This window comes from Carcharhinus amblyrhynchos, chromosome 7 (assembly GCF_965287045.1).
Source record: "Carcharhinus amblyrhynchos chromosome 7, sCarAmb.v2.hapA, whole genome shotgun sequence".
Lineage (NCBI taxonomy): Eukaryota > Metazoa > Chordata > Chondrichthyes > Carcharhiniformes > Carcharhinidae > Carcharhinus > Carcharhinus amblyrhynchos.
In genome coordinates, this window is record NC_137330.1 from 63,042,242 (window position 1) to 63,054,424 (window position 12,183).

The 12,183-nt window shown below is 42.2% G+C and overlaps 1 protein-coding gene across 4 annotated transcripts in view; it reads right to left on the minus strand.

Moving 5' to 3' along the window:
• The window catches only part of lama2 (laminin, alpha 2), a 363,864-nt gene extending 357,483 nt beyond the window's left edge, over positions 1–6,381 (minus strand). For 2 of the 4 annotated variants that reach the window (XM_080192473.1, XM_080192472.1), the window contains exon 1: positions 6,214–6,381. In XM_080192473.1, the coding sequence (XP_080048599.1) occupies positions 6,214–6,289 (76 nt within the window). In that variant the 5' untranslated portion in view covers positions 6,290–6,381. The remainder of the gene's footprint in view (positions 1–6,213) is intronic. The other 2 variants (XM_080192475.1, XM_080192474.1) reach the window with 1 other exon arrangement.
• Between the last annotated feature and the right edge of the window lie 5,802 nt (positions 6,382–12,183).

Here is a 12,183-nt window from a genome sequence, read left to right on the forward strand (position 1 = left end):
TGATCCCCATCTCAGCAAGAATGATAGCTTGTGAGCAATGTCGCAAATCAGTCTGTATTTTTTTGCCTTCCAGGAACATACAAAGACAGGGATAAAAGCCAGCTGCAAAACTTGGTCAGTGCCACATGTGATGCAAGAGGAAGAATTTTGTAAATAACTGTGATTGCTGATGCAAGCCAAGTCAGCAAAGCCACAGCTGAAAAGGAAACAGGCCAGGTTTCTTAGCTAAACCACTGAACTCTCTGGGGATGCAGTTCAAATTCCACCACAGCAGCTGGTGGAATTCAAATTCAATCAATTAAAAGCTTTTCTAATCACAAAGCAATCGCATTGAAAACACAAATGGTTCAGTGATGCCCTCCAGGAAAGGGAATCCACCACCTTTATCTGTTGTGGCCTATATGTGACTGCAGATCCACAGCAATGTGGCTGAATCTTAAATGCCCTGTCAAGCCATCCAGTTGTATCAAACTGGTAAATTGTCTAAAAGGAATTAAACCCAGCAGGCCACCTGGCATTGACTTTGGCAACAATAATGACAATGGCATACCTAATACTGTCAGCCTGCTTATCTGAGGGCTTGTGCCAAATTTAGGGGAGCTGTCTCATTGAAAGTCGAACAACACCCTGACATAGTTATACTCAGAGCCATACTTCATAGACAGTATCTGCGATGGCGGTATATAGTGAACATAGCTGCCTTCCAAGCAGTTGACCAAGGTGAGTGCAGTACAGAGGCAGAGTGATTAGCACTGCTGCCTCACAGCGCCAGGTACTCGGGTTCAATTCCGGGTGACCGTCCGTATGAAGTTTGCACGTTCTCCCTGTGTCTGCGTGGGGTTCCTCCGGGTGCTCCAGTTTCCTCCCACAGTGCAAAGATGTGCAGATTGGGTTGATTGGCCATGCTAAATTGACCCTATGTCGGTGAGATTAGTGGGGTAAGTACGTGGAGTTATGGGAATAAGGCCTGGGTGGGATTGTGGTCGGTGAAGGCTCAAGGGGTCGACTGGCCTTCTTCTGTACTGTAGGGATTCTACAATTCTATGATATCAGAGACCACAATCACCATCCCCTGGAGACATCCATCCAGGATATTCCAAAGACAGTCAACAAACAAGATAAGCAATTCTCCCACGCCCACATGATGTCTGCTTGAGATTGAATGGTTACATGTGTCTTGGCCAGCCATTATGCTCACGAATTATGCGGCATTGCTATGGAAACAAATGTGGTGAGATCATGCGGTAATCAAGGCATCTGAAATTCCAGATGGAGTTCTTTGGTGGGGAACATGCAATCACTGTATCACTGGAATATCATCTGAATCCATGAGACTTGTCAGTGACATAAAGCAGAACATATTTACAAAAGTGCAAAGTTGATACGATGAATGAATATCCATGCCACTTGTTTGCATTCAAAAGGTTTTAGCTTTCCTTACTCTACCAGCCCCGAATTCTGCAGCAGAATTTGAGGCAGTTTGTTGACTGCTCTGCCCCATTATCTGTCATGGCTTTGGCAAATGCCCTCAAGTGGGCTGCAGCCTATAAAGTCCAGGCCTATGAAAGGTTTCCTGCTCTGGGGCAAGTGCATTCTTGTCAGCCTGACCTGCTGGAAGTGGTGGGGCCACTGGCAAAAAATTAAGTAGCAGAGTTCCCTTGGAGTGTCCTGGGATGTCTCTGGGATTCCTAGCTGATGTTCCATCTGCCTGAAGGCCCCTCCCTGACACCTTGAGGGGAAAGGGCACATGGAGGAATGGTGATGTGACTCATTCTTCTTGCCAAGCCACTGCCAGATCCCATCCATGGCTAAAATGATGGAGTGCAAATCCAGCAGAAACTGCAGGGTCTTGGTCTCCAAGGGGGCCACCAGCTTTCCTATGGAGACTTTGATGCGCTTGCACACCTAAGAACAATATAAGCAACAATAATGGGGAGGTGTAGTATTAGGACAGCACAGTGGGACAGTGGTTAGCACTGTTGCCTCACAGCACCAGGGACCCAGGTTCAATTCCCAGCTTGAGTCACTATCTATGTGGAATTTGCACATTGTCCTGTGTCTGTGTGGGTTTCGTCTGGTCTTCTGCCACACTCCCAACATGTGCGGTTAGGTGGATTGGTCATGCTAAATTGTCCCTTAGTGTCAGGGAAACTAACTAGCTAGGGATTATGAGGATAGGATCTGGGTGGGATTGTGGTTGGTGCAGACTCGATGGGCCAAATGGCCTCCTTCTACAATGTAGGATTCTATGATTCTAAATAGCCAGAAAAGCTCCACAATGACATGGAGGCTGTGAGGTAGAGAAGAGGTCAACTGAGTCAAAGGACCTAAAGACAACTGGGGAAGTGTGAACAAACAAAAGTTTTTAAACAGTTTTGAAACAAGGTGTGGTAATGAGGCAGCACTAGGAGGCAGTTGATTTTTAAATGCACAGCTTGAAACACACTTCAGCCAGGGTCCAGAGTCAGTCATTTGACGACCACATGGTGAAATAAAAGGATAAACCCATGACATTTTACCATGAAAAAAGGATCTACTGACAAGAAAAAAACTACAATAGCAAGTAGAGGGAAGAAAAGGATCAAATATTGAATCTCAAACAAACAAGCATCAAATACTGCAGTTAAATTCAAGTTTAGACTACCAATCTCCCAAGCTTTAAAAGAGTCTGATAGGAAGAGTCGTGAAATCTCCAGGCGATCTAAACCTATAAGTCAGAGATTTGCAGGGACCAGGGGATGACAGGTAAATATATTCGGATAATGACTTGAGGAAGGTGTCGTATTAGGGTGTTCAAGATTGAAAAGCTTTTAATGTGCTACTGGGGAAACAGTATCACACACATGATGCAAAGGGAGTCACATGTCTAGTCGTAATTTTGGAAATAGTCTGAATGGAGATGGCTCATGATTTGGGCTGAAGCACTTACCATCAGGTATATCTGTACACTGTTTTTATACACTAAATAGCTACTGTTTAGACTTGAAGCTTCTGAACCTCTCCTGCAGACAACCACACCAACATACATCTTTTATGTTGGATTTGTGTAAGGCATTAGTTCAGCCTCAAATGGAACACTGCATTCAGTTCTGGGTGCCCCACTTCAGGAAGGATGTTAAGGCATTAGAGAGAATGCAGAGAAGATTCATAAGGATGGTTCAAAGGATAAGGAGTTTCAGTTATGAGGACAGATTGGAAGTTAAGACTGTTTTGAGAGGAGATCTGTTTAAGAAAATCAAAATCACGAGGGGTCTGAATAGAGCAGATGGGGGAAACCTGCTCACACTCATGACAGGATGGAAAATAAGAAGACACAGATGTAAAGTAATTGGAAAATGAAACAAATGTAATGAGAACAAAACTTTTTCACACACTGAATAGTTAAGGTCGGAATATACTGCCTGAAGATGTAACGAAGGCAGGTTCAAACAAGGCATTCAAAAAGGGAATTAGACTGTTATTTGGAAAAGGAATGAAATGCAAGTTTATGGGGAGAAGGAAGGAAAACACAATGAAATGTTCAGAGAGCCAGTATAGACTGGGTGGGCTGAATAGCCTACTTCTGCACATAAAAATTCTGAGATTCCTTTAATTCTATTCTACTATAATTAAGGTAGCCATTGCATAAATGAATGCATAATGAACATTTACAACGAGAAAAGAAAACAAGTGGGCTATATTATGTACCATATAGTGATGTTCCCTTTTGATAGTGAAGACATTCTGATATATTCTTTTGTAATCATCATTATATAGATGATCTGGAGGAGGGAACCGAGTGTAGGGTGTCGAAATTTGCTGATGACACCAAGATTGGGGGAAAGGCAAATTGTGCGGAGGGTGTGGAGAGTCTGCAGAAGGATCTAGATAGGCTGGGCGAATGGGCCAGGAAATGGCAAATGGAATTTAATGTTGGCAAGTGTGAGGTGGTCCACTTTGGTAGGAAGAATGGTAGGAAGGACTATTACTTACGTGGCGAAAAACTGCAGCAGGCGACGGTGCAGAGGGACCTCGGGGTCCTTGTGCATGAGTCGCAAAAACCCAGCCTGCAGGTGCAGCAGGTGGTCAGGAAGGCGAATGGGATGCTGGCCTTCATAGCGAGGGGGATTGAATATAAAAGTAGGGAGGTGTTGCTGCAGCTGTATAGGGCATTGGTGAGGCCGCAGCTGGAGTACTGTGTGCAGTTTTGGGCGCCGCACCTGCGCAAGGATATTTTGGCCTTGGAGGGAGTGCAGAGGAGGTTTACTAGGCTGATACCGGAGTTGAGGGGGTTGAGCTATGAGGAGAGGCTGAATAAACTAGGCTTGTACTCGTTAGAGTTTAGAAGAATGAGGGGAGATCTCATTGAGACGTATAAGATGATGAATGGGATGGATAGGATAGAGGTGGAAAGACTCTTCCCGCTCAAAAAAGACAGTAGGACTAGGGGGCACAGCCTCAAGATAGAGGGGGGGCGGTTCAGAACGGAGTTGAGGAGGAACTTCTTCACTCAAAGGGTGGTGAATCTCTGGAATTCTCTGCCCGTTGAAGTGGTGGAGGCTGCCTCGCTAAATATTTTTAAGAAGCGGGTTGATGGGTTTTTGATAAGAGAGGGGATTAAGGGTTATGGGGAGAGGGCGGGAAAGTGGAACTGAGCCACGACAGATCAGCCATGATCTTATTGAATGGCGGGGCAGGCTCGAAGGGCCAGATGGCCTACTCCTGCTCCTATTTCTTATGTTCTTATGTTCTTATGTTCTTATTTGTATCAATGTTTGAGTAAAGGCCATCTAATGTTCAAACACAAACACTATGCACATTTGAAGTATTTAAAAATATTTGATGCAAAACTTATATAGAATCTGAAATAATTAGTACTTTGAAAACGTTTGCAAAGAAGGAAAAGTGCCGATTGTGGTCAAAATTTTTAATTTAAAGAAAATTGCTGTTGGATGGGCATCTCTCGCAAGCCAGCAAAAATTGCCTCTTCCAACTTGCAACTGAGAAGTTGGTGGGTCATCTTATTGAGCTGTTGAAGTCCACGTCAATGCTTTACAATGGTTTGATGCACTTTGAAAGACAGTTTAGAGTCAATTGGGTTGGTCTGGGACTTGTGTCACATATAACCCAGACTAGGTAAGGATGGAAGGTTTAATTTCCTCTTGGGCATTAGTAAACGAGTTGGGATTTACTGACAATCCAACAGCTTTACGGTCATGGTTACTGACCTCAATGATTTTCCAAAATTAAAATTCTTAAATTGCCATGGTAGAACTTGAACTCACATTCCCTGGATTCGTAGCACAATAATATAATTACTCCCTGCTTGTACTGACTAGAACTAACAAAATTAATTTCCCCAAGGAATGATGTGACAAATATTCCAACCTTCAAATGCAGTGTTGTCTCTATTAATTTCACCCAATTTTAATCCTATGTTGCTCCCTCCACAAAAGTAAATGATACAACTCTTTGGAATAACTTACATGCTACAGTATATCTGTAACCTCTTGCTTTCTTAACTAAGTTTTCCAATAACCACAAGAACCATCAAACTATCTAAATTCTTAATACTTTTAAGTAACACATTTGTTGCTCTCTTATTTTGCTTGTGTCTCTGTCCTATGAAAATCTCCATTGATTTGCAACATTTGATAAACTCTGCCACATTAGAAAGATGAAATACCCAAATATAAATTAAATTTTCAATTGTTCAAAACATCACAATGTACTGCATGAAATTTGTATGGTTTCTGTTGTTAAATTATGGAATTCACTGTTGATTTTGCACATCAGCTTCCCACAATCAAATAGATCTGTCAATCAGCACATTAATCTGTTTTAGTTCTGATCGAAGTTTATTAATAAATTAAGTACCCTCATATTTTAATTACCAGATACACCAGGTCAATATTCAAACTTTCATGTATATTCAAGTCTGAAAATAAACTTACAGTTCGATTGCAACTAAATAGGACCACATTGTAATGCATTACTGCTACCCCATTGTTTCAAACTGCCTCTAAAGTTGTATTTTTAAGTATGTATTCTCCACAAAGTTACAGAAGTTTCAAAAATTACACTATTAACGTTTCTGTGCCTGTCATGTAACGCACAGCGCTTGAATGTTCCTGAAGCTGATGAAAATTTGAAAAGTTTGATCATGCAGCTGCTGCTAATGAAGTACTCAACTGTAACTTGTTCAGAGAAAGATAGTTGTCAACTTCCACTTACCTCTCTGCTGTCCGTTGCTGCAATGACAACATAACAGTGCAGTGACTGCAAACACGAGTAAATGAGAAGTTTTCATGTTGTTGTTGTGATTTTCTTACTTCATTACCAGAGTTTCCATTTACTTTAGCTGCAAACTTTGCTCTCTTTCTCTCGCTGTCTGCACTCAGTTGAGTGACACTGAGGGGCTGCTGCATTTGCTGCTGCCTGCGCTGCTCTCACTCCCCGCAGCACAGTCAAGCGCAACGCCCCCTGCTGACGGTTCGCCAATGCGGCTCAATGAACCTGACCTGGGCCTGACTGAGTGACTGACTGACCGCCCGCTAGCTTTGAACTGAATACATGAGCATAACACATGCTGAAGATGTTTAGATTCCTGAAAGCCTCACTTTCCCAACAAAAAAAACTTCTTTACTAGCTGAAGTCTCTGTTCCCAGTGTCTAATTGTACCTAATTAAGCACCTTTTTTATTGTTTGATTTTCATTAATAGCTCCACTTTTGGTGCCCTGGTTGAAACAGGAGGGAGCACTGGGGGAAAAACAGAGCATCAGTGCTTGGTCTCTTATAACAGGACTGTGGGTCTGCAAAGCTCAGCAAGAAGTATGCTTGGTCGTGCTGAAAGCTTGTATTTGGGGATAGCAGCATTTGAGTTTGGAAGTTCAGGGGGAGGCAAGCCAGGTACCAGAAATGGTGGGGGAGTGCCTAAAAGAATCTACACGTGAGCAGCCGTTCAATAGGGCTGAATATATGGGAGGTACATGTGGGGAGTGAAGTATCATCATCAACTGTACCAGGGTGTTTTTGACGGAGAACACTGGAAACAAGGCCTTCAGGAACATGCAAACATTTATTAACTATATACAAATACATACATGAATAGATCAGCACCAAGCTTCTTTCAGAACCATCTCTCTGTGTGTACCAGTGACGCAAGATCTGATTGTGGTGTATATTAGCATAATAGCCATAATATTTTATATTTAATTTAAATTTAAAGTTACAGCTCTGGTCAAAACATAAAAAATAAATATCTAGCTGTCCATTCTAAGCCCCAGATTTTCCAGCACCAAGTCCATAGCCTTGCAAGTTGCAGCACTTCAGATCCAGGTATTTTTTAAAAATGGTTTGAGGATTTCTGCTTCCACCGCGAAACTTGGACAGTGAAATTCAAATATGCCCCCCTTATCCTTCTCCAATCACCTTAAATCTATGCCTCTTTGTTATTGACCCCTTTGCTAGGGGAACCTGTCCACTTCAATGAGGCCCCCATAATCTTGCATATCTCATTTATTCACACCTCTGCCTCCTCTGTTCTAAGGAAAACAACCCGAGCTTATCAAATCTTTCTTCAAAGCTGCACCTGGCAAAATCCTTGTAAAGCTCCTCTACACTCTCTGCAGAGCAATTATATGCTTGCTGGAATACCCTGAACAGAATTGTATACAAAATTTCAGCTGTGGCCTAACCAGAATGTACAGTTCCTGCATTACATCTGTCTTTGTGTTCAATGCCTCATTCAATATGTGGAAAGCATTCAATATGTCTAATCACCTTATCCACTGTCCTGCCATCTTCAGTGACCTGTGGACTTGCACTCCGTGTCTCTCACTTCTCATAGAATCATAGAATTCTTACAGTGCAGAAGGAAGCCATTCAGCCCATCAAGTCTGCACCGACAACAATCCCACCCAGACCCTATTCCTGTAAGCTACATATTTAATCTGCTAATCCCCCTGACACGAGGGTCAAATTAGCACGGCCAATCAACCTAACCCACACTCTTTGGATTGTGGGAAGAAACCGGAGTGCCCGGAGGAAACCTACACAGATGCAGGGAGAAGGTGCAAACTCCACACAGTGACCCGAGGCCAGAATTGAACCTGGGTCTCTGGCGCTGAGAGGCAGTAGTGCTAAACACTGTGCCACTGTTCCACCATATTCATCCTCAACCCATCTAGGTATTCTCTTGTTAGTTATGTATTCTCTAGCAGTGTTTGCCTTCCCTAAATTTATTACCTCATACTTCTCCGTATATTTTCCCCCTTGCCCCTTTCCTGTCCACTCAGCCCAATTATTGATATTCTGGAGACAAGAGCTATCCTCTTCACCGTAGACTATGTGACCAATTTTTGTGTCACCTGCAAATTTCTCAATCATGCTTCCTACATTTAATATCACAAACAATAAAAGCGCCAACATGGACCCTTATGGGACACCATTGGAAACTGCTTTCATAAGAACATAAGAAATAGGAGCAGGAGTAGGCCATTTAGCCCTTCGAGCCTGCCCCGCCATTCAATAAGATCATGGCTGATCTGTCGTGGATCAGTTCCACATTCCCGCCCTCTCCCCATAACCCTTAATCCCCTCTCTTATCAAAAACCCATCAACCTGTGTCTTAAAAATATTTAGCGAGGCAGCCTCCACCACCTCAACGGGCAGAGAATTCCAGAGATTCACCACCCTTTGAGTGAAGAAGTTGCTCCTCAACTCCGTTCTAAACCGCCCCCCCTTTATCTTGAGGCTGTGCCCCCTAGTCCTATTATTCTTTCTGAGCAGGAAGAGTCTCTCCACCTCTATCCTATCCATCCCATTCATCATCTTATACGTCTCAATGAGATCTCCCCTCATTCTTCTAAACTCTAACAAGTACAAGCCTAGTTTATTCAGCCTCTCCTCATAGCTCAACCCCCTCAACTCTGGCATCAGCCTAGTAAACCTCCTCTGCACTCCCTCCAAGGCATTCACAAAAACATCTGTCACCATTATCCTTTGTTTCCTGTCACTGAACCAATTTTGGATCCAGCTCACCACATTTCCCTGAGTCCTATAGGCTTTTACCTTTCCGATCAGCATCTTCCCTGCTGCCATTAGACTTTTGAATGGACCTACCTCACATTAAGCTGATCTTTCTCTACACCCCAGCTATGACTGTAACACTACATTCTGCACTCTCTTGTTTCCTTCTCTATGAACAGTATGCTTTGTCCATATAGCATGCAAGAAACAATATTTTTCACCGTATACTAATCCATGTGACAATGATAAATCAAATTAAAATCTTTTATAGTAAAATAAACTCTAGTTAACAACATAGTTTAAATAACAAATGAAGCAGCTTAACCATTAACTGTTGAGCAATATTTAAAAATAAAAGAAAACAATAAAAAAATGTAGTTACTACAGTTTCAGTTCCAAATAAAGTAACATTCCTCTTAATGACTTACAATCCCACTTTAAATATAGTTAGTACTCATTCATATATTTGCTTTAATTATTGTAGAGGTCTTGAAGCTTTGAGAGAGAAAATGAGTTTTCAGAGCAGCTCATAAAACTCAGTCTTCAAACAAACCCCAGCCAGATTGTCAAGCTGTTTTTTCCTACAGAACTAACTCCTCTCCTTAACCACATTATCACATGGATTACATCAATCAACCCAATCAATACCCCAGAGGAAATCTTCATCTATAGACAAAAATCCGTAAGTGCTATCCTAAGAAAACATTACATGGCAAAAATAAGTAATTATCCTACTCTCCCAGCATCTGAGCTAAATGTTTTCCAGACACATCGACTGCCTGTAGCATAAAGCTGAAGTTTTAAACATTCCCCTAAAAACATACGTATGTATTAATTGCACTACTATCCAAAAGTAGTAACATGGCTGGAAGAGTGACTAGCCAAGTGAGAGACAGGGAGGTTTTGAAACTTTGCCTGTTGTTGAGCTTCTTGTGGACCAGGAGGAGTAGGAATCCTCCTTCCAGATTCTTCAAAGAGCCCCTGTATCTCTGGTCTTTGTTCAATTCCCAGCCCTGACAGACATCCTTGTACCTTGAAGGGAAACCCTAGCACTCTGATCTGTTACAAAAAGGGAGCAGTGATCGATTATCTGCTGTTCCCAGAAGAAAATATTTTATAATGTACAAAAGGTGTAATTACTTCCAAAGAATGACAGAGAATAGTTATCAATAACATCAAGAATCCTTTCCTTTGAAAAAACTTCAGCATCTGCAGATTTCAAAACATTGGAAAATGCACCCAACGAGACTGTCAAAAAATCAAAAGTTTGGACTGTTGGAATCTATGCCCCTTGAAAACAATGAATACATTTTGCAAGACCAACACCTTCAACGGATTTAGAAAATTTATTGAAATTAGTCCATTGAAAATCACACTACTGGTTTTATTATATTTCCCTCACAAATTCCACATATATTATTTTTAAGGCTTTCATTCACATAAAGTGAAGGAATGTTGGGCGTACATATTAAGGCAGTAACATGGTAATGTTTTTGCCAGGAGACCACCATTGGTCCAACTAGCAGATTCTTCGAAATCATCCATCAGTTCCTTACCATGACCTGAACCAAATCATCCAGCATATTCCCTTCTTGCAGGAATTCATAGGATAATTGGAATTGCGAAACAAAAAAGACAGGTGCATTACCTTCTACCAGTCAGGTAGTAGTATGGTGGCACAAAATGAAGTTAGTGACTGATCATGTTAATTGATTTCTATCAATTCACCTACAAGGGACAGAGGTAGGAGATGAGAAAAGTTCATCTGTGATAGATGTCTTTGGGAAATATGTTCAAAACACAGTTTCTCTGAACTTACAATATTTCTTATGTCAAATTACTCATGCTGTCATCCAAAATATTGGTTTGGAACAGAAATATATCTAATTTGCATTTTAAAGAGACAATGCTTCATTCTTTCTCTGCCTCCAAAGGGAGTCTGCTGCATAGATTCACCACATACTAACCAGAATAAAGGCATGATCTTTACACAGGATGCAGGAAGAGTCACAGGAGTCCAGTAGGGAGTGACAAAACAGGCAAAGACAGAAACACGGAGGTTGCGCTGATCTTAATAGCAGTGTCTCATTTCAACAAATATTGTGTCCTGCTAGACACCTGGCTAGGTTGACTATTTAGTTTGCAGGCGGGAGTGGGAATTTGGTGGCAGGAGACTGCAGCGCAAACCCGTGGCAATTGGAGAAGATACCCTCAGATTTTGGTGGAAGGGGCAGGCTACAGTTCCCTTTTTGTAACAGATCAGAGTGCTAGGGTTTCCCTTCAAGGTACAAGGATGTTGTCAGGGCTGGGAATTGAACAAAGACCAGAGATACAGGGGCTCTTTGAAGAATCTGGAAGGAGGATTCCTACTCCTCCTGGTCCACAAGAAGCTCAACAACAGGCAAAGTTTCAAAACCTCCCTGTCTCTCACTTGGCTAGTCACTCTTCCAGCCATGTTGCTACTTTTGGACTGTAGAGAGCATGAAATATGTCAGCATGGGGATCTTAAAATTATGTTGTGAAGCCAATGAAACAAGTGGACCTTAGATTTAAATCTTAAGTAGGCTCTTGTCTGATTATTAGTGGTAACCTTGTCTGAGGCCCAAGTCATCAGACAGTTTTACTGAGAATGCAGTTCTGGGAGGCAGAATTCAAACTTTAACAATTTTAATCAATCATTTGACCCTTTTTTGCCCACTGATTTGGGAGAGGACAGGGTTAAAATCAAGGCCATTATTTCCAGGAATTGATTTTAATTGACCCCCTCACCATTACCCTTCAAGTGCAGGGTTTCATAGATCATAGAACCCTACAGTGCAGCAAGAGGCCCTTCAGCCCATTGAATCTGCACCGAACACAATCCCACCCAGGCCCTATCCCCATCCCTACATATTATACCCACTAATCCCTCTAATCTACACATACCTGGACACCAAGGGGCAATTTCTTAGCGTGGCCAATCAACCTAACCTGCATATCTTTGGACTGTGGGAGGAAACCCACACAGACATGAGGAGAATGTGCAAACTCCACACAGACAGTGACCCAAGCTGGGAATCGAACCCAGGACCCTGGAGCTGTGAAGCAGTAGTGCTAACCACTGTGCTACTGTGCCGCCCTTGTCTTTCAGTTTTACCATTCTGGACATGTTGAAAACACCTATCATAATGATT